This window comes from Simochromis diagramma, unplaced genomic scaffold (genome assembly GCF_900408965.1).
Source record: "Simochromis diagramma unplaced genomic scaffold, fSimDia1.1 OVJJ01000165.1, whole genome shotgun sequence".
Taxonomy (NCBI): Eukaryota; Metazoa; Chordata; class Actinopteri; order Cichliformes; family Cichlidae; genus Simochromis; species Simochromis diagramma.
In genome coordinates this window covers 1751451-1778130 of record NW_024387467.1, presented here as the reverse complement: position 1 = coordinate 1778130, position 26680 = coordinate 1751451, and the positions used below count along the sequence as shown (strand labels likewise).

The window sequence follows — 26680 nt, the reverse complement described above, 5'->3', positions numbered from 1 at the left end:
ATTTTTCAGGGAGTTGGCAACCCTACAGAACGCATACCAGGAATACCTGGAATAGTCAGTCAAACAAATGTCAATTTATCTGCCAAGAAATAAAAAGATTTCCACACCGTCTTCATTAGGCAGTACCCTTAATCATTTAATCCAGTTCAACGTTTGAGAGCTGTAATGTGCAGCCGTCACTTGAGAAATAAACAACAGCATTGACAGCACACACTAGATTATACTTTGTTTTCAAAACTTAATTTGATGTGTTTCATCAGGTTTAACAGATCCTTTAGGTTTATTTTCATAGTCACTAAATTAGTGCAACAGGTCATTAAGGGGAGAGTCTGGCTGGTAAACAAATCTGACTTGTGGGACTACTCAGTTAAATGCTATACATGAGGAAGCTGGGTAGGCACTGCAGGCAGGTAGAGCTAGCTGTGTCTACCAACCACCACTTTAAAAGGGCGACAGTCTTTAGAAGCAGAGACTCCGACCCTTTAGACAGACAGTTGGTCGAGATTTCCTGTATGTAACAATGCACCAGTCAATTCATCAAACTTGATGTAAAGGAAAATCGAAGTTGTATGATGCTTCTACAAAGCAGTTTGAACACAGACACAATATCTTCCTCTTATCTTACCTAACTGAACAATTACAATCATGCTGAGTGGAAACAGGTTATTTGTATCTAAATCTAAGACATGGATGCCAAAATATGAGGGATTTATAAATATTATGCATGCTATAAAGACACTATACAGGAAATATGGACTACTTATTCAAACTGGTAACTGTAAGTTAGTACAACTGTTACAAGGCCTCAGTGCTTTTATCCATCTCTGTTTTAGAATCACAGCGCTCACAGAGATGAATACAGACAAAAATGCAAACCACGTCCTAACCTGGCAACATGGAGGATTGGAGAACAGGAAAAAGAAACTGCAGCTTGAAAACTCCACGATGATGAGTGGGAATAGTGTATCAAGTATATCTGTGTACGTATGAATTTCAGCTGCAAATCAATTTTTAAGGAAAAGTCTCAAAGATAAATATGTGATCAAAGAAGAACATTTCTAAAGTCCCGCTCCCTGTAACAGCGAGCCAGTTAATGAAAGAGGGGAAGCCAAACAGTCAAATCAATCAATAAATCAATGAACCACTTATGCCACAATCAGCACTTCTCCAAACCAGTTAAAACACCACAATTAAAGCGGCGGACTCACCGAGAACTCCGAGCCGGTAATTGATTGTGATGACGATGACATTTCCATAGCTAGCCAGGATGCTGCCATCAATCATGTTGCCAGTTCCCTCCATGTAGGATCCTCCGTGGATGTAAACCATGACTGGCTTTAACCCGTTCTCATCGTGGATATCTGTAGACAAGAAAATACAACAAAAATGTCTTTTTTAATTGAACCCAAAGATTTTTTTAAAATCAGGAACTCGTTTTCATGCAGAATGTGATTACATTTTATTTTATTTACAACTTTTAAAGAAATACACTAAAAGTGTTTTCAGTGCTATATTGGCACCTGAATCTACAAAAATCAGGAAGCGCACAATAATGTTTTACTGAGGTTACTAAAACAACTAAACAGACTAGATAAACAAATAATCCGAGCTAATATTCAGTGTTTCACTTTTGTTTTACGATCTGTTCTAAAGACAGTATGATAACATTTAACATATACTATTTTAATGTGTTTTAGGAGAACATGAAGCACAAATCAAATGTATGCAAAGATGACAACGTTTCTCTAACTTCCCAGACCATAAAGGGCTCCAGGCCGACTGTGTGGCACTTCAGTGAAGTGCACATTTGTTTGTCATTAGTGGAAAGAGATTACATCCAAGCATCAGATGCTTTAAAGACCTTAAGGCAACCCCTATGTTTTAATTGCGGGGCCCCATATTGACAGTGTCATGATCCACTGTTGGGTTCTTATATTTCACTTAATGTGAAACTTTCAAACTGAAAGTGGTTTACATCGTTTGAATCACAAGGCTCTGCTTTTTGAAATAACAATTTAAAAAACTCAAACTTCCCTGTTTCAGGGGCTGAAAGATTATGAGGGTAATGACTATAGTGTTACCATACTATACGATACACAGATTATTGTGTGTATGGTTAGCAGAATGATGTAAAGTGTAAACGGTCATTCCTCAAAATAAGATCCGTGGCTCCTCCAGTTCATGTGTCAAAGTATCCTTGGACAAAGTTCTGAACTTGTGCATTTACCCAGTAGGCACAGATAAATGCATGGTATGAATTTGGTGTAATAGACTGACTGACTCTTGTAGTACCAAGCACTACTGCTCACGTTGTGTAGCATGGCACCTTTCCGTTCACTAAACTGGATATTCAATGTTATTTTTTTACATTTCAGTAGAAAATATGACAACAAATTGTGCATTTGACTGGAAATTCATTTGGTAGCTTTTATATCAAAAAGCAAATACATCAATATAGTGTGACTGCTCTATGACGACACACACAGTTATGTAGTAACTTTTACGGTTACTACATAATTCACTTTCGTTTCATTGAACCACTGTCTGAAAGTCATTTCTCTGTGGTAAGAATTACTGGTTACTGTTGGCAGGAAGCAAACATGTACGTTGTGTTAAAGTTTTCACGTGGCTCTGTGCAGTTCTGTTCCAAACTGTGATTCAGCAGGTCCTGCCACAGTATTGAGTTGAGGTCTGGACTTCAACAACTGCAAGTGTCTCAGTGTTTATTTTGTACCTAATTCCATTTGTCAAAATAACCACATCTGTGGATAAATGCCACTGGAAGTGTTGAACTGATGACAGATTGGCTGAGGTGGGTTTTAATGCACAGCATCCTATATGATTAGTGTGCATTAACATCTGTGCATCCACTGTAATGAACATATGACCACTGTAAATTATTTAACTATTGATAAGAAGAGTTTTAGTGCAGTGTTGTCATTTTAAAGTGATAAACTAGCTCTATAACATGTCTGTGAAGGTTCTCAGTCATCCAGGTCATCGTAGTCTAAGGAGCTTGGAGAGAAAAGCGTCTGGACTTCTTTAAGTTGCTTGAAGACGTTTCACCTCTCATCCGAGAAGCTTCTTCAGTTCTAAGGTCAAATGGTGGAGAGTCCCAGATTTAAACCTAGTGGGAGTTTCCCCCCACAGAGGGACAAAAGGACCCCCTGATGATCCTCTAATCGCCTGACAGCTCCTTGGAAGACAGGACCAACTTCACACCCCATCAGACCTGCACACTGTTAGACCTCTGCCTCACCACAACATACTTCAAATACAACGAGGGCTTCTACAGGCAAAAACATGGCTGTGCCATGGGCTCCCCCGTGTCACCTATTGTAGCCAACCTTTACATGGAGGAAGTGGAAAGGAAGGCTCTTGGCTCTTTCAAAGGAAGAGTACCCAGCCACTGGTACAGATATGTAGACGACACCTGGGTCAACATCAAGACACAAGAAGTGGAATCCTTCACTGCGCACATTAACGCTGTGGATAAAAACATCAAGTTCACCAGGGAAGACACAAAGGACGACTGTTTGCCTTTCCTGGACTGCGCTGTGCACATTGAAGAGAACGGCAACCTCAACATCGAAGTTTACCGGAAGCCCACACACACGGACCAGTACCTCCTCTTTGACTCCCATCACCCTCTGGAACACAAACTTGGAGTAATCGGGACCCTACACCACCGGGCAGAACATGTTCCCTCTAAGCCTGAAGGAAAAAGAAGGAACACACACATGTAAAGGAAGCACTCAAAACGTGCGGTTATCCTAACTGGGCATTCTTAAAGTCAGCAAAGAGGCACAGAAAAGAAGATCAGACACCAGCGAGGGAGGATAAGAAGAACAGACGCAACAACATTGTCATCCCCTATGTAGCCGGTGTATCAGAGAAAGTCAGGAGAGTTTTCTCCAAGCATGACATCCCGGTGCATTTCAGACCCAGCAACACACTCAGACACAAACTGGTTCACCCGAAAGACAAAACGCCAAAACACAGACTTAACAATGTGGTGTTTGCTGTACAGTGCAGCGAGGAATGCCCAGACCTCTACATCGGAGAGACCAAACAGCCACTTCACAAGCGCATGGCACAACACAGAAGAGCCACCTCCACAGGACAAGACTCAGCAGTTCATCTGCATCTGAAGGTCAAAGGTCACTCTTTCGAGGATGCCAATGTTCAAATCTTGGACAGAGAGGACAGATGGTTTGAAAGAGGAGTGAAAGAAGCATCTATGTCCACTGTGAGCGACCATCTTTGAACAGAGGCGGGGCTTACGACACCAACTGTCTGCCATCTATAATCCAGTTTTGAGATCCCTCCCCAGACGCCTTAACGCCCACTCACATCCTGGGCCATCTGACCTCAGGAGATCACATGACAGGGTGGGGCCAGGTTTCGCAATGAGCTCACCCGAAACCCTGGCTGATTGGGACCCACACCCAGTTTCACACCTTGGCTCAGGCGATTAGAGGATCATCAGGGGGTCCTTTTGTCCCTCTGTGGGGGGAAACTCCCACTAGGTTTATATCTGGGACTCCCCACCATTTGACCTTAGAACTGAAGAAGCTTCTCGGATGAGAGGTGAAACGTCTTCAAGCAACTTAAAGAAGTTCAGACGCTTTTCTTTGCAAGCTCCTTTGGCTAGCTCTATAACAGCATTGTACACTGGCTAGGCTAGCTAGCCTCTGTGTAACTCCCTTGTAGATTTGTTGTTGTGCTCATTCTGCTGTTTCATGACCCAATTTTAGCCGAGCTGTAGCTGTGGGGCAGATGTCCTTTTCTCTAGAATACTTTGTGATGGACAATCGTGCGTTTTAGCCAAACATCCCCCCTCCTCACCTGTCCTCCGAGCATTATTCCAGAAGCGGTTCATTACTGCAAACCTGTTTTTGCAATTACTCTGACCTTTGACCTCTGGCTTGGGCTGAATTTCCTGGGCTAACACACACCCGAATGCTCCTGACCAGCAAACCTTTGTGTTTATAGATGTGTTAGCTTCATTCCTGCAGACGCAGCAACAGTGTCCTTAGTTTTTCACATGCACAGAGTCCTGTGAAAACCTTTTGCAGTTGTGTAATATTCAGTTTAGATCATACAATCAATATGCAAGTTCTAAAAACTATTATAGTGTGTGTACAGCGGGGACATTAGTTTGACCTTTCTCTTCTTTAGTAGGACCCTTCCATTTAAGTACCAGCCCATTTTAAAGTGGACATTTGAGGAGTGTTGTGCTGGAGATATGGTTTGACATTCTCGAGCACACCTGCTGGCTTTTACCCAGTAATCTCTATATCTGTCTGCTCTCCCACCTCCTCCTTTTGTTCTTTATATAATGCACAGGCAGCATGGCAATCAGGCCAGATGAATACCGTGTTTATGAAGCTGCCCAGCTGTGATTAAGCAGCATGATTAGTACATGTGTAGGTGGTCATTATAAATTAAGAGCGGGTCCTTTGCATAAAAGAAGATGGAATGAGATGCAACCAGTCAGAAAAAGCAAGGTCTGCAATAAATCGCTCAGCAGCAGCTTCTTCATCTGGACCTCAGCATATTTTAACAAGAAAATATCTGAGAGTACTCTGGGAGCACTCTGCTGCCACTGACACAGGAAAGCGTTAGTGGACACATCACTTCTATTAACCCAAGGGCAAAAACTCTAGAATGGAGTTATCAGTGCTGTCCTCACATTGCCCAGCATCTGCTGCACTATAACAGTTCTCAGTGTCCAACAGCCGAACGAACACATTATCAATGGCCCTGCTGACTAGACTGCTGCAAACTCTCCCAGATGTCATTTCGATGAAAGCAGCTACTGAGGAAAATACTGAACTGGGAGTAGAGGTGACCAACTAAACATCTGAAAGTAATGATTCTGCATATACTGACAGATAGAAGCCTTTATATACTTCCATACATCTTAGTAAAAGCTTCTGTTTGAGAGAGCATATATATGTTTTTATATTATTTTAACTTATAGAAAGTTAGCCTGCTTCTTTTTTGTTCTTGATGATAATTAAATGATGATTAGTTAACACAATATTGTGTTATGTGTTACATGCTGAAGAACCTAAACAACACAACCACCCCTGGACAACTTACAGATAGTTTTATGTCCTGTCAAATCACCTTAGGTTCACTGAGGCTTTCCAGTGCAAGGCCTGTGATCACCTGCGATCACCTGCGATCATTTGAGCCAGGATGAATAAGGTTATTCTAGCACGAGACATTTTTTATGGAGATTATCTGCTCATGACTTTTTGGCTCTTTCAAATTGGCTCAGGTTTTAGTTACAACGTATAGACTACAAAGGGTTAACATTTATAGAACTATTGACCTCTCTGTGTCATCTGAATGAGTGAAATGTTTTAAATCATAATGTTTCACATCTCAGTATTCTTAATTTTCTTTCCATTGTCATCACAACCATCTAAACAGACCAGTTAGTGTGGATGAGTCTATCCGATTTGGCTAAAAACAAAGATCTCAGCGGCAGCTAAAACTGGTCACTTACTGGTCTGTTCTTCAATTCCTGTAAGCTGTGTGGAAAGCACGCTGATGTGTAAAAGCTGGCTGTATGTATGAGGCATGTCAGTAAGCTTGCTACAAATGTAGGCAGGCGGGCAGGTGGGCACGGAGCAGGAGGAGTGCATCACTCCACTCCTCCGCATAGAAGTGAATGAAGTGAAGCAGTGGAGAGCAGCCCACGGAGAGAGGTTATTAATCTCTGCTGTGCACTGAATTTGTACCTCAGATTTGCTAATGTCTCTGCATCAAAACTCTCAGAAGGAACTGGCGCTGACACCCAAAACCAACCTTGGACTTACTATGCATAAAAGCAGGCCTGTTAATTACAGGGCCATGATGGCTGGGTGGTGTTAGTGTGTTCCTGTTTATCACTCAGCTCCACACTAGTAGAGGCCCAGTGGAACAGTGTGGGTGGTGGAAACAACCTTGAAGAGGCAGCTGCAGAAAAAACAACAGCCGCTGCCACTGTCATAGTCTCTAACTGATAGGCATCTGATGGTCGCTTCAGGCCTCTGTGGGCTCAGGCAAAACTATTTGTTGGCTCTCCATCAAACTAACAGACAAACCGGTACTACCCATCTCTTCTGGTGTATTGCACCAGTGGAGTCAGAAGTCTGAGAGAAGGAGGAGGTGAGTGAATGCACTCAGGGCACTTTTATCCAACAGAGACAAGCATAGATTTAGAGCTGTGTTTTATGACTGGAGAAGGAGAGGTGGTCTTGGGGCACCATGTCCCAATCCTGTCAGCTTGGAATGCACTTAGAATTAAAGAAATCAAAGTGCTTCAAGTACTCCTCTCTCTGCCCTGTTCTTACTATCTCTGTGTATCTGGCTCTCGGTACTCTCTTGGGCATGTGGAGCTGCCGGGGTGACTGTGCAGCAACTTTGTCCCACACATTCATCACTGCCATCCAGGCTGGGGAGAGAATATATTCTTCTACTGGCTGCGCGTGTTGCACACATTACTCATTTTATATGGGTGTGGAGGCTGAAGAGAGTGAAGCGAGTGGGGTAATGTTTGGGGTAGTGTAGTGGGGTGGAGGGGTCCTTCAGCTCTTTCTGCTGTTGGCAGTGGAAGATGGTTAATGGAAACTCGGTGAAGTGCATCTCCATCGCACCACTATCACTGCAATCACAGTGATATAACCTCCTCTCTCAGGAGTGATAGTTGCTTTTTGGCCCAGGGCATGAGAAACAAACCTGCACCACAGACCACCTACTCTGTATGTTTAAACCCATCAGAGAGAAGAAGGAAAAAGCTTAAGCAAGGACACGTTACACAAGAACGGGGTGACAAGTCTGATGTAGCGATGTATCTCCGATGTATCTGACAACGTTTTCTTCAAGGTGCTTTATATTGTATATTACTGTTTATAGCCATCTGTAAAACATGGTGGAGGCTCTATCATGGTTTGGTGCTTCATTCCAGCAGGTGGTGTATGGGATTGTGTCAAAACTGAACCTGGAAAAACACCATCGGATTTTCATCTACGAGTCAATACAACCAGTGTTGGGGAGTAACGGAATACATGTACCGCTGTTACGTATTTAAAATACAAAATATGAGTAACTGTACAGTTACCGTTACAGTCACCATTTAAAAGGGTGGTATTCAGAATACAGTTACTTTGTTGAAATAAATGGATTACACGGTGGTATTTTCCTGTTTCACATGTTAGACTGTCCCCTCTCTATTTTTGGTAATTCCACACCGGTGTAAAACCAAACACAACACGCATTAAGAGGCTCTGTGTCTCATTCTCGCGGCCCATGTCATCCCTAGTAAATGGTAAAATGGTAATGGTCTGTATTTGTAAAGCGCTTTACTTGGTCCTGAGGACCCCAAAGCGCTTTACACTACACACAATCATCCACCCATTCACACACACATGTTCACACACTGGTGATGGCAGCTACATTGTAGCCACAGCCGCCCTGGGGCGCACTGACAGAGGCGAGGCTGCCGGACACTGGCGCCACCGGGCCCTCTGACCACCACCAGTAGGCAACGGGTGAAGTGTCTCGCCCAAGGACACAACGACCGAGACTGTCAGAGCCGGGGCAACCTTCCAATTACAAGACGAACTCCCAACTGTGAGCCACGATCGCCCCTAGTTGAAGAAATATTTTTAAAAATTATTTTAAAAAATGATTTAATAAGAAGGCAATAGGCAGAGTGTTACCTAAAGATGGCGGCGCACACTGTTGCAGCGGCTTACGGCTCTCCATCTCAGTACTCCTTTCTACACCCGCCAGGGCCTTGCTGAGGCTAAAAAACCAACCACACAAGCCACCTATGCCAAGCCTCTATCTCTCCAATGCCAGATCCCTCATCCCCGGACGGTGTTCACATAATTGCAGGTGACTTTAATAAGGCCGACATAAAGACCCCAGCGCTCCCAAAGTTATCAGCATGTCAAATGTTGCATGTCAAAAACTTTGTTGAACGCAGCCTCTTGGAAGAGTCCTTTGGTTTCTTACTTTAGGACATTGGTAGCTAAACCTGGATGTAGTAAATGTCTGGATACTCGACTGGATGGCAGTTTGAAGCCTTGGCCAATGAACTGGTTTCTGTGAAGCCACTATACTCTAGACTCATCACAATGCTTTCCTAATCATGCAACACAATAAAAAAGTGTGAAACGGTCTTTATACTTCATTTGCAGTTGTTAGAAAAGTTCAGCTAATGCTCAAAAGCAAACTTCAAGAGTGATTGTGGCAGATGAAGTCTAAAAGGTCCTCTGCAGTGCTGCCTGTTGCATCAGCCACTGAGGTATAGGTGGAACCACAGGGGAGCTACAGGAGTAATAAATTGCCACTGCAGATGTTCAAACAGTCAGTGTGCATCGATCCTGAGTGCTTCCCTTAAAAAACAGGCAAGCCAAAGAAGTGCCTGAAGATGCTTTTTCGAGACCTTTCAGCATAAATCAATCTATTCTCCTGGTGCATTAGGCTATATTAAAATCTGATGTTTCAACTTAGCTGGTATATTACTCTTTAATAGCGAATTTGAGCTAGCAGTGTCTCAGTAGGAAAACTACTGAGTGCATAGTCACAAGCAGTGGGTTTCGCAGTTAAAAAGGTGGATATCCAATATGGCTCTTTTGTCTCTTTTCTCAACACCTGCTGTCAGCAAATAGTGTGTTTTCAGATCGGTTTTAACATCAAAATATCATCTCCCAGTGGACTGGTCCATCTAATGTCATGTAAAATGTGCTAACCCTCTTTGGGGTAAATGCAATAAACTAATGTAATAAAAACCCCTGAGGAAATGCAAGGTTTTTGCAAGATCCTAATATAAAACAGTAAATAAATAAATCACAGTTACCTACAAAACATTCGGAGTATTTCAAATGTATCACTTCATAATATTTTTTCAGCATTTTATTCAACCAAAATTCATAGAAAGCAAGTTGACTACACAATAAAAAGCTTTACTCCTGAAATTGGTTCATCTGTCACAGATACCCGCTTGTCCTTTCATGATAGCTAATACATACATTTTAGTTCAGTTATTTCAGTTAATTTACTAATATATTACCAATCCAGAATTTGGGATGGGATACTGAGCTGGGGAGGAGAAGGGGAATGTGATGGGAGGCATGGAAAACAGGGAGGGAAGGGAACCTTTGATTCTGCTGAGTCGAGCAGAGAATTACTGCTGTGGCAAAATAATCTAAGCAAGTAAAGACTAAAATTAAAAGCAGGGTTGGACGAGGCGATGAGACCAAACTGGGACAGAGTAAAGTGGGTCGTTGATAACAGAGAAACTGGTGGCAGATCTGGTGGAAGAGAAAGATGAGATACATTTTTACTGTTCCTTATTTTATTCTCGCTTTCTGGTCAAAAACAGATTAGAAATTATACGAATGAAGATATTTAGGTTTCATTTAGTCATAGCCAATTTTCTGTGGAATTACTAACTCTATGGCTAACTAAGAGAGAAGGTGGGCAAAGACACTAAAGTGAAATGTCTTTAGTTCAATGTACCCTTTAACTGAAACATGCACTTTGGCTTTTTAATCTCCATATGATCTATAATTGTGTACACAGCACAGAGAACTCGATACTGTGCTGTTTGGTTATTATCATGCATAGCAAGGTGTTAATAGAAGACAGGAACAAAGAAACACACACACGTGGCAAACGTTTTTCCAGAGCTACAAATTTCTCTTTCCGAACAACACAAGTTAGCGCTCATGCTGCACCAAGGAATGAAGGACAAAATGTACAAAAGGATGTTTAGATGTTTAATTATAGGGACCTCCTTCCTACGAAAAGCTACCCCTTTGCCTGAGAAACCTCTGATTTAAAAGGTTAATCCCAAAGATCAAGCCTGGATTTGAGTTTGCTCAAGGATACTGCAAGGAGAGCAAAAACTAGGAGACTCTTGAAAAACAGCTACGACCTGCAAGAACTCGGTCACATGATAAGTGAAACTGGCACATTTTAGTTATGACTTTTAGCAGCATTTGAAAATCACTGTTTTATGTTTTCTACTCTTCTGATTTTGAGGCTTCATGAACAAATATACACAGCCTATAAAAAGAAGGCATGTGCACCATATTAGTTTTGCTGCCAAAATTAATTAATTCATTGTAAAGTGTTTGTTTGTGTTAGCTATTATGCAAAACACGTTCCCTGCATTGCAAACTGATCAAGATTTGATATGACAATGAAAACATTGTCATGTCACAAAAAGGTAAAAAACAATGATATTATTTCTGCACAATACTTAGGTTAAGACTTTTGATCCATGGCCCAAACAACCTTTACAAATGGTGTAACTAAGCCATAAGCATTTAAGAAGCCCAAATTAAGCCCAAGTGTATATCTTTGTTCTTGTTTAAAAAGTCTTAACAACACCAACTTAGTCAAACTAATAGAACAGCCCAGTTTTTCAAGTTATTTATTGCAGTTCAAGTCATTCCAGTCCAATGAACAGTTTAAGGTACAAAGGTAAGTGCTGAACTGCCAGAGGCTAAAAAAGGTAAGGTTAGCCAAAACTGAAGAATAATGTGCATTTCAGAATTATACAAAAAGGCCTTTTTCAGGGACAACATGAGTTAACAGTTTAAATCTGCTCTGCAGCAACGGAGGTTGATCAAGCCTTGAAAGCTGCTGCTACTAATTCCTACAGCTGTTCCAACCTTTCTGGATTACTTCCCCCTCTGTCTGCATAAAAGCAGTGCTGGGACACACTGATGTACCCTCGTGAGCATCAGCTGAACAGTATTGTCCTGCAGAAAGTAATGTGTTGCTACAAACATGGTGAGAAAGAGGCAATTAACAGTGGAAGAGACACAGACCATCATAACACTTGTAAATGTCGGTCTGTCCTACAGAGAAACTGCAAAGAAAGTCAAGGTGTCAGTGAGTCCAGTTTCCTTCAGCATCAAAGGCTCAGAAACTGTGACAGCAGGAGGTCTGCAGACCCAAAGACACGACTGACTCAGAGGACGAGTTTCTGAGAGTTAACAGCTGTGTGACGGCGGCTCACAGGACAACAGCTTCAAGCAGCTTCACAGTGGTCGTAGTGAGAAAGTCTCAGTTTCAGCTGTGAAGAGAAAACTTCAAGCTGCAGGTTTGACAGGACGAGTTGCAGCAAGAAAGCCAGAATAAGACAAAGAGGCCCGTCTGGGCCATGAAACACCGACACTGGACTACTGAAGACTGCAAGAAGGTTTTATGGGCTGATGGATCAAAATCTGAAACCTTCAGTTCATCACGCAGGATCTTTGTACACCGTCGAGTGGGTGAAAGGACGGTTCCACAGTGTGTGGCATCAACTGTCAAACATGGAGGAGGAAGTGTGATGGTCTGGGGCTGTTTGCTGGATCCAGGGTCGGTGACTTGTACAGAGTGAGAGGCTCCCTGAACCAAAACAGCTACCACAGCATCCTGCAGCACCATGCAGGACCCTCTGGTATGAGGCTAGTTGGTCAGGGGTTCATCCTACAGCAGGATAAAGACCCCAAACAGTCCAAGCTGTGCCAGAACCACCTCAGGAAAAAGAACAAGATGGTGAGCTTGAAAACATGGAGTGTCCAGCACAGTCTCCAGACTTAAACCCCATCGAGCTGGTTTGAACTGGACAGAAATGTGAAAGCAAAGCAACCTACAAGGTCCACATTTATGGGAACATCTGCAAGAGATATGGGAGAATATTTGATTTCTATTGTAGAAAGAAGCCACGGCTGTGTTCAGCTGTTATCTGTCAGAGGTGGCTCCTGATGAGTCAAAGTTTTGGTTCATTTTGGTCCATAAATTGATTCCATGATTTTTTTTTTTAACTCCAATTGCTTATTTGCACAATGCTTTCATTTCAGAGTGCAGTGAGACATTAAACGGAATAATTTTCAATGAAAAGGGATTTAAAAAAATGTGGTTGTTCTAAAAATTTTGACCATTAGTGTATATTACCATGTAATTTTGCATTTCTAAAAATAAACTCTGTAGATGCTAGAATGTTTATTTTTGTGGAATCTGCATGAACTGTACTTCTGAGAACTGGGCCCTGTTTCAGGAAGCCGGTTTAGAAAACTCAGAGTGAAAAACGATACTCAGGGTTGAGTAACCCCGAACTGTCCAACTCGGAATATTCGGTTTCAGAAAGGCTGATAACAAGTAGTTCAATCAACGCGGAGTTGCTTTAACCCCAAGTTAAGCTCGCGCACGAGGATACATAAAGCCCTGATCAGTGGAGCACAGATTAAGCGAGTCACCATGGAGACGGAGGGAAAGAAGGCGCGGTCAATGTATTTTACAGCGCTTGACGCCGAAATTCTGATGGCAGCATATGCCGATAACATGCAAATTTTGCAGAAAAAAAGTAACACAGCCACAGCTGCAAAAGAAAGGGAGCATGCATGGCAAAACATAGCCGACAGAGTCAATGCGTGAGTGTTAATTTAAACATTGATCTAGGGATTTCCACCCATTTAACACGTTATTTATTATATTTTATTTTTTATCTTATACATTTTATTTTGTGATGTGAGCGCAGGTGCAACCCAACAGGCCCCAAACGTTTCTGGCAGCAAGTAAAAATGAAATATAAAAATATAGTCCAAACAGGTAAGGTGTAATTGTATTATGGGCCATAGTGCTTGGTCTGTTTGTCCCATGTAAATCAATTGCAGTTAGAGGCTACATTAATTTCCCCTCTGTAAGCACTTATTGAAATTATCTGAGCACATTACAATTACATATTTGCTTACTCTGTATGCTCAAATGTGACCCGTTATAGCCAACAGAAAAAAAGCGGAGGCCCGAAAAACAGGTGGGGGTCCTCCACCACCACCACTCACAGAGGCTGAGCAGTTGGCCCTCAGCCAAAACAGTGGGCGCCCTGTGGCCGAAGGCATCTCTGCGGGGACATCCTCTGAGTCAATAACCCCGCAAGACACAAGTGCCTACATAGGGGGTAAATTCAAAATAAGACATGATGTGCATACATCCTGTCTTCACAGTCACCTTTGCAGTGCTACTCATTCATTTGATAAACTCTTTACCATAATGGATTATTTTGTAGTGAAGTTATTTTCCTACTGATTTTGCCTTCCCTCAGTCTTGGTTGTCTTTGAGAGCAATATGACAATGAAGTGTAAGGTGATTGGTATGTTTGTTAATTGCCATTTGGTCCCTTGTAAGTTATAAGTGACCTGTATAAACCTCATATTCTATCAGTTGATGGTGGTGGTGTACTGCATCTGGTGCAGCCTCCTGTTGAGCCAGACCAACATGCAGTTGTGAGTAATACTCCACAGATTACATGAGTTTACAGTAGAACAGCAATGTTGTTTATTTCTTTACTACAGGAAAATAATGAAGAAACATTGACAGCTGTTACAGAGGAGGAAGCAACAGAGACACTTCATGAGGTTTACATCTTTTAATACTTTGTGTACAGGAAACACAGGCGACCAATAAAGCCAGTTGAACACAAAATCTGTTTATTCTTCTTTCAACATGTTGAGGTGATGGGTCAAAAGAAATGATTGTGACATATGGTGTCTCTGACTGCGCTTCCATCTTGTATGTCCGTGGGAGGGTCAGGATGTTCATGGTTTGGATCACTGCTGATGTTTGGTTCAGAAGGACAGTGTTCTCCTCTAATTGTGGCAATGTTGTGAAGAATCACACATGCCACAATAATGTCACATGCCCTTTCTGGGGTGACCCTGAGTCTTTGCAGGCACTGGAACCGGGCCTTAAGCATTCCGATAGTCATTTCAATTCTGGCTCTTGTCCTGCAATTAGCCAGATTATATCGCTGCTGTGGGCCTGGTTCAGGGTCAGGGTAAGGGGTAAGCAAATAGGGTAAACATGGATACCCCCTATCACCAAGCAAGTAGCCAGTGAACTCTCCTAAGACAGAAGGATACACTTCAGTTCAAATGTCCCTGAAGCAATTGGTCTTTATATATTTTAAAGTATTTTCAACTCACCATGTCCAAATTTTGTGCTCAGTGTACATTCACGGAATATTTGTGAGTCATGGACAGAGCCTGGCCACTTGGCTTCCACATTTGTGATAATGTTGGCAGCATCATATATGATCTTCACAGTGCAGAGAACACAAATTAGCATCCATTACTATAATGAAATAATATGTTAGTTTGAAATGCTACAGGGAACTATGTACCTGTACATTAATGCTGTGGAATGACTTCCTGTTCACATAGTCTCCTTCATTTACTGAAGGAGCAATGATTGGAATGTGAGTGCCATCTGTACAGCCAATCACGCCTGGGAACCCTGAAAATAAATGTAAAATTTAAGTAGTAGTCCAAGTATCACCACATCATGAATTAAGTTTTGGTCATCCTGATACCTGCAATTTTGTGGCATCCCTCTTTGATAAATCTTGTGGGTCTATGACCGGGGAACACCACAAACGAGTACAGGAGACGTTTCAGTGCAACTGTAACATTCCTGACTGCCCGACAGACGGTAGCCTTGGAAACGTGCTCAGCGTCACCAATATTATACAGAAAGCTCCCGTTTGCAAAAAACCGAAGTGCAATACAAATAATATGTAATGAACTGAGAGCATGTCCGCAATGTGTCACATGCGTAATATATGGCCTGAGGATGTTATCCAAATAACTTATAGATTGTGCTGAGAAACGGTAACGTTCACACAGGAAATCATCAGGAAATGATAAAATGTCCAAACGCGCTCTAATCACTCTCTCCCGGCGGAGAGCTCTGCAGAGAATTCGGGCTTCACGATCTACTGGCTCTTCAAGGCAGGGGCACGCCATGTCTGACACTTCCTACTGTCAGGTTTCCGACAAAGGGGCGGAGACAGTCAGGGTTAGTTGTAGTAAACCTGCTAGGGGGCAGGTTAGCTTCACGGAGTGTGTCGTCATGGTGACTCACTGAGGCTTCATCTGAACTCGCTTTGTGAAACCGAAAACCCAGAGTTTTCGTTAACTCAGGGTATACTTACTCAGTTTTTCCACTAAACCGGCTTCCTGAAACAGGGCCCTGCTCTAGTCAAGGTTATAAATATTTTTCTGGCTATTCTGTTTCTATTCACATTATGCATACGTTCCTTGGGCAGTACTATTGGAAGACATAACATAAATTTCCCCTGCTACACAGATGATGCCCAGCTTTTCTGTTTTGTTTTTATATATTTATTTTTTTGCTTTGAGAAATGGATTTGATGCAATTTGATGCCAGAGTGAGGTCACTGAAGCAGTTAAACAACTCCTTGGTGGCAGAGCCCCTGGGTGGAGGAGGTTCGCCCTGAGAATAATACTCTACGATGTTGCGTGTTGATCAGACCAGGGTGTTAAATCCCATCTTTATGAAGGGAGACCGGAGAGTGTGCTCCAACTATAGGGGGATCATCTCAGCGTCCCTGGAAATGCCTACATCAGGGTGCTGGAAAGTCTTTGGAAAGTCCTTGTGTTTCATAATTTTTATGGACAGATTTCAAGACGTAGTGAAGAGCCAGTAGGCTTCTGCTTGGGTGGTCTCAGAATCTCCTCTCTGCTTTTTGCAGATGATGTGGTTTTGTTGGCTTCATCAGGTGGTGACCTCCAGCTCGCACTGGAGTGGTTCACTGCAGAGTGTGAACCGTCAGGAATGAGAATCAGCATCTCCGAGTCTGAGGCCATGGTCCTCATCTGGAAAAGAGTGGAGCGCCCACGTCGGATCATGGATGAGTTGCTGCCCCAATTGGAGGAGTTTAAGTATCTCAGACTCTTGTTCATGAGTGAGAGGAGAACGGAGTGGGAGGTTGACAGACGGATTGGTGCTGTGGCTTTAATGATGCAGATGTTGTACCGGTCCATCACAGTGAAGAGAGAGCTGAGCGTAAAAGCGATGCCCTTGATTCACCAGTCGATCTGCCCTCATTTTGGTCACAAAGGTAAAAAAGGTAAAAGTGCCGGAAATGAGCTTTTTCCCAAGAGGGGCTTAGAATAGAACTCCACATGGAAAGGCGGTGGTTCAGGCATTTGACAAGGATGCCACCTGGGCGCCTCCTGGGTGAGGTGTTTTGGGCATGTCCAACCAGGAGGAGGCCCAAAGGCAGCCTCAGGACACGCTGGAGAGATTATATCTCTCTGCAGGCCTGGGAACGCCTCGGTGTTCCCCCGGACAAGCTAGAGGAGCTGGCAGGTGAGAGGGAGGTCTGGCCTTCTGTGCTTAGGCTGCTGCCCCTGCGACCCGGCCCCGGATAAGCAGAAGAACATGACTGGATGGTTGGATGAGTCTTCATATTATTTCCAAATGCACATTGAGTTTTAATGACTTGCAAGTCATGCATTTTGTTTTTATTTTGTTTTTACATAACGTCTCAGTTCTTTTGTAAGCTGTGTTGCATATCTCTGAGATACCAGTAACTTTGGCAAAATGGCAGTAAAGCTAAAAAAAAAGAAAAATATACCATCAAAACCTGATTTGGGAGTCGACACGAATAGATGGGCTAATTGGGTTGACTGAAAGTTGGAAAACAGCGTGGAAACTGATCTAACTAATCTAAGCTTATGGTATCACTCATATGCCACCATGTACTTTTCAAGGGCTATTTTAAAGATGATGACAGCCAAGTGCAAGATCACACACTTAACATGTCACATCCTGACTGCTGTTATATCGCTGTCACCTCGAGCAGACTAAGAGGAGTTTGCAAGACAGACACCACTTCTGTCTTTCTGCTACGTCTTGACCAGAGATGGGCAGTAACGCGATACTGTAATCGATTACTTTTTTTGAGTAACGAGTAAAGTAAGGGATTACTATTGAAAAAAAAGGTAATGAGATTACTGTTACTTTCCTGTAAGCACGCTGCGTTACTGCGTTACTAAAACCATGATTTTTTTGTGTCTCATGACAGTGACGTAAGCAAGTGCGACATTCGTGGCAACAGCTGTGTGCAGATCAAAAATGGATAATATAATGGGTGCTGCAGAGAGTATGAGCGTGCAGCGTTTAAAGCGTGGAAGTACTGACCTTACTTTGAGTTTGATTCCTTAAAAACATTAGCGTACAGCGAAAAAAACCCTAAACGTCCGAGCAAGCATAGAGATGAATGTGAAATCCACAGAGAAGCTGCCGTATCCTTCCACTGACCGCTGCGGCACACCTGCACCAGGGTAAACCTCCACCTGCACCACTCCTGCTATACAGGTGAAAATAGAGCAACAGGACCGCTGAGTCTGTGACTTTATTTAATTTCTGCTGTGTTTTATGTGCATTTAGTGAGTGAGTGTAAACACAAAAAACTATTTTATTTTATATGCTGGAAATAGGTTTAAATGTTAAACACATTTCTTCCAGTCAGAGAATGTTGCATATAATTTAATGTTTGCTTGATGTGTAAAGTTAAAAGATTAAAACTAATAAAACAAGTTTTAAAAAGAGACTTTTCCATTTGATTACATTTTATATGATGGATTATGCAGAAAAATAGAATTGGGCTGAAAGGTCTGTTGCAATATTACCTATTTAGGGGATAAATCATGTTTTAAAAAGTAACTAAGTAACTAATTACTTTTGAAAATTAGTAATCAGTAAAGTAACGGGATTATTTTTTTCAGGAAGTAATCAGTAATTAGTTACTGATTACTTTTTTCAAGTAACTTGACCAACACTGGTCATTTCCTTCTTCTTCATGTGAATGAATGTGTGTCGTAACCTTTCCTGCCTTTCATGACACTTTCAACTCTAGAAGGCTTAGTGCTGAAAAGAGAGCCAAAAGATCACAGCTGTGGAATTAGTGAAAATGCAGCCTTGAACAGTAACAGCTGGGATCAGTAAAGCAACAAAAGAGTCCGTTTTTTACAGGTGGGAGCATGAAAGGCCTCACACACGCTGCATATTCATAAATCTTGGATGTGAACACGAGTCACTCAATACTTGAAGGAAATTTGGCCATTTCCCCTTGCTGTTTGGTGGAATATAGAAAGAAAAATAAATAAAATAATACATTTAAAGATGTATTACTTCCTTTTATACCTCCTCATCTTTTTAGATGAGAAGGTATAAAACATAGATTATTGTGATAAGATTATGGTAGATATTCATCAAGCTAAATGGAGCAAGGTGCAGCTGAAAACAGGCAAAAAGGGTAAACAGATTAGCAACATTAATACAGCATTATTTTGTGTTTGTGCTTCATCGTTCAGACAATTCACTTTGCATTAGCATACTTTTTTCTTGATGCACTTGTTTGACTTGTGGTCACTAATTTTAGAAAAGCTCTATAAAAATATGACATTTTAATTACATACAGTGAAAAGACATGAAACAGTGTGTAGTGTGTTTCAATGTTTGTTGGATTTGGCTGTATGTAGGCACTAGAGCCCATCCCCCTGAGCTTGTAGGGCACCGCAGTTAATTGTAGGTGCTGGATCAGTCCAATCATCTAACTGTGCGAGCACAGAAGAAAGGAGGCTGAATAATACTGTAATTGATTAGGACTTTTATAATGATAAAACATATAAAAATGACTGAAAATATTAATTGATTGATTTTATTTCCCAAAAGGAGACAATTTGATCCTTAGGGAAGTAAAAAGCTGGACTGCACTGGCTTGGAAAAGTCAGTCTTTTTGTCTTTGCTGCAACACTTTCCTCCAGTGCAGCACAACGACCTGAAAAATGTCTTCTGGTTTTACAGTTTGGGGTAAATCATGACCACTGAAAGATTAATCTGCTGGTAATGCCAATAGAAGGGTATATGAAGGAAATGTTAACACTGTTTTGGGTCTCACAATTGAGCCTAATGTTAAGCAGTAAAACAGAACCAATGTGCGAGATGTTGGAAATGTAAAAACGGGAGTGAGTCGACCACAGCATTGTCTTACTCTGTGAGAAAGCCCCCTGAGGAAACACCTTCACTCTGATTAATACACTACAGCTGCATACCACCTCCCCAGTCTACTGCAGAGGCTGATAAAGGACCATACACACTCCAAACGCCTCCCTTTCTTGTGCTTCTCATTTCGTGTATCCACATCTCCAGATCCACATCCTCTCTTTATGCAAACAAATGAAAAGACCGGCTGGGCATTTCTGTTGCAGACAGCCAGCGCCTCGTTTGCTCGCCCAGTGAATTCAGTAAGAAATCTAAAAGGCTATGAAAATACAGTCATCTGAACGTGCTCAGCACCGGCTGTGGTGGATTTTACTCTTTCAACTTTGGATGACGAAGAATAGGTGTCTTAATCTCTCAACTCACTTGAGGTGCAGAAAAACTATAAATCCAGTCTGATCCTCAGCTGGCAGGATATTTTGACATTACACTGGATTTCTGAAAAGGCCAACTCAAGGGATACAAATATGATGGACAGTGAAGGGAGCTCTAACTGGGATACACATGTCACTCCCTGCTGAGCTCAGTCTGTGGAGGTAATTTATTATAACTCTTTTAGCCAGTGTGCCTCACACTTTTGGTTCTATATGTGCAACAATAAGACCTAATGTGATGCTGACATAGGATGCAATGTAATATTTGGCCCATTTACCAAGCCACAGATGTTGCACAAGCTTCACATTCTGTGTAATGTCAAAGTAAAAAAGTCCATTGTAGGTGGCCTGCTGTAGTCTAAAGCCTCTATGTTGTGCTTTCCTACAGATTCACCTCCAAACACAGGGGCTCCCACAGCTTTCAAAATTGCATTAAAATAACTCAGCTGCCTGGACTAATGTAGTGTGCCATGTTTCACCATGTCTGGTCTGACGAAAACCTTTGAAGACCCCGTTGGATAAATGTCATTGCGGTGTTGAATAGGGCTGAACAGCATCTGTTATGGAGGATTTCAACAAAAACAGTAAAAAATGAGGGTCGGTACGTTTCTTTGCCTGTACCAAGAATTGCATGTGGCTGAATCTTTTATAGGTCAACTCCTACCAAACACAAATCACAATGCACAGTAACTATAACAACACTTGCATAGGTATGGTGATATGGCAGCCTGGCTTCTGTCAGTCTGCCCCAGGGCAGCTGTGGCTACAACTGTAGCTGCCTCCACCAGTGAGTGAATGTGAGAGTGAATGAATAGTGGAGTTATTATTACTATTCCAATTATTATTATTATTACTATTATTATTACTCTTCTGGCCTGGTTATTGCTTCAAACATGGAAGGAAAGATGAGACATCACCACGGCTTCTATTTGTTGTCTTTGCTGCAGCATTTTTGATTCACCACAAACTGAAAAGACCTCAGAGAGCTTTGGAGAAAAGTCCCAGCAGTCTTCTCATGACACCTTTTTTTTTAGAGGTTTCATTTCATTGTAATAAAAATATAGGTAAAATTCTGTCTGTCACCTGCAGGACTGTTATCTGTTTTCAGTAACACTATTCTGAATCATTGAGTCGAGGCCTTTGTCATGTATGTATCCTGATAAAGAGCATTTAAAAAAACACTTTAGGAAAGTGAAAGAACCAACGTGAACAGAGTGACTCGATTTAGCCCGACTGAACTAAGGCCTTTTGTAACTTTGGAACCCAACTGAGATCCTCCTTATTGGCACCAAATCCAACCTTTTGAAGGCGAACCATTTCTCTCTCACCATCGATAACGCCACAGTTTTCCCTTCTCCTCAGGTTAAGAGCCTTGGTGTCATCCTAGACAGTTCGCTTTCCTACAAATCTCACATCAATAACCTCACCCGTTCTGCCTACTTCCATCTATGTAACATTAACAGATTGCTTCCTTCTCTTTCCACCCAGTCTACGTCCATTCTTGTACATAGTCTTGTTACCTCCCGTATTGACTACTGCAACTCTCTTTTGCATGGTCTCCCCCAAAAATCCCTCCATAAGCTTCAACTGGTTCAGAACTCTGCTGCTCGCATTATCACCAGAACCCCCTCCTACCAGCACATCACCTGTTCTTCAGGAACTTCCCTGGCTCCCTGTGAAATTCCGGATAATTTTAAAACTTCTTCTGCTCACCTTCAAGGCCCTTCATAACCTCGCTCCTTCTTACCTTTCTGACCTGTTAACCACCACCTGTTCTGCCCGTTCACTTTGTTCTTCCTCTTCTATCCAGCTTGCTGTACCTTCCTTCCGCCTCACCACCATGGGAAGCAGAGCTTTCAGCTGCTCTGCTCCCAGGCTGTGGAGCTCTCTGCCCCCAGAAATAAGAAACACTGGTTCTCTCCCCCAGTTTAAATCCCAACTCAAAACTCATCTGTTCAAATCTGCATATTCACTGTGAACCCACTGTTTGTTCATTTTATCTTGTGCTTTTGTTTTATTGTTCTTATTCTGCCATTGTTTTACTAAGTGTTTTATCCTATTGTAAAGTGTCCTTGGGTGACTTGAAAGGTGCTCATAAATAAAATTTATTATTATTATTATTATTAGTTAAATCATTTGTACAGCATATTGAAGAGGAAATCTTCTATTTAAAAAAACACTCCCACTGTGGAAGACAAACAAAGCTCTGTTACTGACATTACAGATCTGCACCAAGTGTCTCTGGGATAAGAGATATCAATAATATTGCTTTATTTGACTGCAAAACTGGTTTATCTGTAAGGGGAAGGGAAGTGACTAAAAGGAGATGGGAAAAAAGAAACACATGGGAGACAGCCAGAGTTTAAAATGAATTACTAATTATTAAATGTATTGGCCGTATATAAACACAAAGAGAGTGACAATTTTATAAAAACTTGGATAAATAAAAACTGGTTCTGAAAAAAGTTTTGATATGTAAAATAAAAAAATAATCCTGCAGTTTGAACTTTCATAAACCCATATTCTGCTCACAGAAGACAATATGTTTCTTAGTTTAAATATATCAAATGTTTAAAGTCAGAAAACTTTAAGAGAAATATTACATCATTCTGAATCTGATGGCTGGATGCAACAAAATGCTGGGACAGTCAGTCCTACTGAAACAAAACAGCTGGAAACAGTTGTGGGTGTACATGAGTATAAAAAGAGGATCTTAGAGAAGAGCTTCTCAGAAATAAAAATGGGCAGAACTTCACCGATCATCAAAAATAAATCTACAAATCCAATGATTTAACATAGAATTAGAGTCTCATTTGCATAAATGTAACTCATGTTCTTCAAGTGTTGAAATGCATAGAAATCAATACAAAAGAAATGTTGTTCCTCTAACACAGTTATAGAACTATAGCTTACACTTATTTAAAATAAATACACAGTTCAAAGTGTGGCAGACGAAGCTTCCATGACAGCCTTCTATCTAAATGATTACTCTCGGTGCACTGTGTACTCTGCAGTCCGTATGCTCTCTAAAAAATGTCCTCTGGGAAAAGCTTTACTGTCAATGAGGTTTTGGCACAACTCTTTGACAGTGAAAGAGACCTGGAGGAGACTGTGTCAGAGGATCATGTTGAGGAGGACACTGATTTTGAGGAATTCTCATCTGATGAGAACGAGAGTGTTGACCCTCCTGTTGTCTCTCAGCCACCAGCAGAAACAGTCCCCTCCAATGATGTGGTCCCTTTCCCAACTCCAAAAACAGGATAAACTGAGTGAGGCTAATATTATCAGAATGGTTCCAGACCCCACCAATCAGCCATGTTGAGGACATCAAGTCATCACTTTAGCTCTTCTTGACACCACCGATGTACTTTGAATGACAAACTTAGAGATGCTTTATGGGGACAGCTGGAAATACTTGGATGTAACTGAAGCTTACATTGGCTGGCTCATTTTGGAAGGAGTTTACAAGTCAAAAGGTGAAGCAACATAAGCCTTTGGAGACCGGAAGGGCAATATTTCCACCAACCATGTCTCTCAAGACCTTCCAAGTTTTGTCCCAGGTTATACGCTTCGATGACGAGGAAACAAGGCAGGTCCGACAAGAACGTGACAAACTTGTGGCACATGTGGCACAAGTGGGTACAGTGTTTACACCTGCAGTACAATTCAGACCCCCATGACTGTGGACAAATCCTTGGTTTCGTGGCTGCTGTCCATTTTGTCATTATATGCCGAGCAAACCTGCCAAATATGGCATCAGAACATGGACAGCATGTGATGCACAGTCCAGCTTTGCCTGGAATATGCAATTTACATAGGCACATTTGACCTGATGGGGGCGCTAGAGAAAAGGGCATGCCGTCACCAAAAACCAATAGGGTTCATCCACTTGTGGTCATTAATGTTGTCAGTTATTATGAAGAGATTTGAATGCAAACTTTTCAAGATACATTTATTCTAATTTAAAAGTTTGGCCTGATGGTGGCGCTAGAGGTTCATTATCAATGGGGCTATTTATGTAGTCCAAAAATAAACAAAGTGCCTGACACAAACACTTGGTCAACAGTTGTATGTTTACCATTGTCTGGAGGCAAATATCCCTCAGGGTGAAATGGGTTGGTAATATTTGAGGAGAATAGGACGGTTAACAACACGTGCAACTCTGCAGCCGTTCATGTAGGTACATTCAAACTCTGTAAGTCTCTGTGGTTTGTGGTTCCTCTTTGGATCCACAATCAGGACACATAGAGCTGAGCTAATTTTTATAGAGCACAAAACCAACGTCTGAGTGAAAACACAAGTCCATCTCACTATAGAAGCACTCTAGAATAAGATCAACCGCACTCTGCAGGAGCTCAAACCACTCCTACCTTCCCCTATTTTTACAGAAGAGCCACCTTGATTGGACAAGACTCAGTTGTAAAGCTGCATCTAAAGCAGTGGTGTCCAACTCCAGGCCGGTGTCCTGCAGGTTTTAGATCTCACCCTGGGTCAACACACCTGAATCACATGATTAGTTCATTAGCAGGCCTCTGGAGAACTACAAGACATGTTGAGGAGGTAATTTAGCCATTTAAATCAGCTGTGCTGGATCAAGGACACGTCTAAAACCTGCAGGACACCGGCCCTTGAGGACTGGAGTTGGGCACTAAAGGGTCACTCTGAAAATGTCCACATTTTAAACAGAGAAGACAGACAGTTTGAAAGAGGAGTGAAAAAGGTCATCGATGTCACTCAACAGTGAAGTCAGGACACCAATATTCATTCACAACGACAATAAAAAGAATACAGCTAAGAGTTACTGGACAGGTGGGCATCACAGACATACATGTTTATAAGAACACAGAAACTGTCTCAGCTGTCCAAGCTGAGTATAACAGAGGAAACAGTCTACTTTAGTTTCTACATGAATTTTGCATAATTTCTATGTAAATATTTTAAATCCTACATATGTATGTATAAGTCATTATATAGTCATTATCTGCATGAAGTTTACCTGCTGTAAGAAGACTACACTGCATTTAACTTCAACAAAACAGTGGGATTTATGTGACTTATTATACCATTGTTTCCGGCACTCAGGATAGCAAGGTAAGGATAGCGAGTCTTTACTCCAAAAAGTCCAGTACAAATATTTTATCTGCTAACAGTCTGACTATGCAGCAAAAGCCAGTTAGTTATAGTAAAGTAACTTTACCAAACATTAAATGATGCTGCGGCTTATCACGCATTTAAAACTTGCCTTTTGTCCTTCAGGAGGGAAAATGAGCCTAAAATGGTGACAGTGCAATCGCTGTAATGCTCTGTATCCTACACAGACCATCACCAGTCTGAGAACTGGGAACTCTAAAGTGGACATGAAACACTACACTATGGAGCCCGACTCTTAAAAACTGATAGACTTGTGAAGGTGGGATTAAGAAATAAGTCCTTAAAGTTATCAGAGCATGTTTAGGGCCGTCTTGTGCCAGCACACAACATAACGTCATTGGTTGGTTGGTTGCGGCTAAGTGACTTACATTAGTTTAAGTTAGGTAACTGGTGACAGAACTGATAACTCAGATGAAAATAATGAGAACAAAACTAAAAATCAGTCTGTGTGTGTGTGTGTGTGGGGGGGGGGGTCCACTTTTGTAGCGTCTCTGGCTGCAACATTGAGTTTTATGTTAACAAACCAAGGATGTGCTATCCAACTTCACTCTCTATCTCTCAAGCCATAAGTGGTTTCTCACTGTTTGGCCAGCTGCCCTGAAACAGGTAAATCCACCTGTAAGCTGTAATGTGTTTGTAAATGAGGACTATGTGCAGGAGATCCTGTTTGAATCACCAGACTGACAATCTGGAGTCCGACACTCTGAGTTCCCCTCGTCCGCCCGGCTGTGATGAACCGCACAAACCAGGTGTGATCAGGACTATTTTATGCAGTAAAACAGTCTCATTTGCCAAGAACACTCAAACAGTTTATCAGACTATTATATACATATTGTATGTATATATTAGTCTATACTAATCCATATCTTTATATGTCTGTGTGTGTGTGTGTGTGTGTTTTGCATGGAAGTGCTTAATAGTCCTTAATAATTTGAGATTAGCGCCCAACTGTGCACCAAAGTAGGATTGTGAGATTATCCCTCTCTTCAGCACTTTTTAATCTACAGCGTACTCAAGGGCTCAGACTAAATTTAGCATGGAACTGTCAAAGATATGAGCCAGACACACAACTTGATGTGTTTCACTGTCCTTTCAGAGTCTACAACAGATCTACAGCCCCTGATCTTCATTGACTCCGAGTAACACACTGTGCTTTTAGGATCACGTCCACAGACGATGCTGCAGAGCCTGAATTGTTGAAGTGCTCGGCTGTCACCATTAGCACACCTACTCCAAATCACAAGTACTCCTTCAAACAAGAGCGTGTGGAAAATCAGCTAATATAG

The 26680-nt window shown here is 41.8% G+C and overlaps 1 protein-coding gene across 2 annotated transcripts in view; it reads right to left on the bottom strand.

Moving 5' to 3' along the window:
• nlgn4xa (neuroligin 4 X-linked a) overlaps positions 1–26680 on the bottom strand; it is a 115105-nt gene that overhangs the window by 66852 nt on the left and 21573 nt on the right. For both annotated transcript variants that reach the window (XM_040014780.1, XM_040014779.1), the window contains one exon: positions 1209–1361. In XM_040014780.1, the coding sequence (XP_039870714.1) occupies positions 1209–1361 (153 nt within the window). The remainder of the gene's footprint in view (positions 1–1208; positions 1362–26680) is intronic.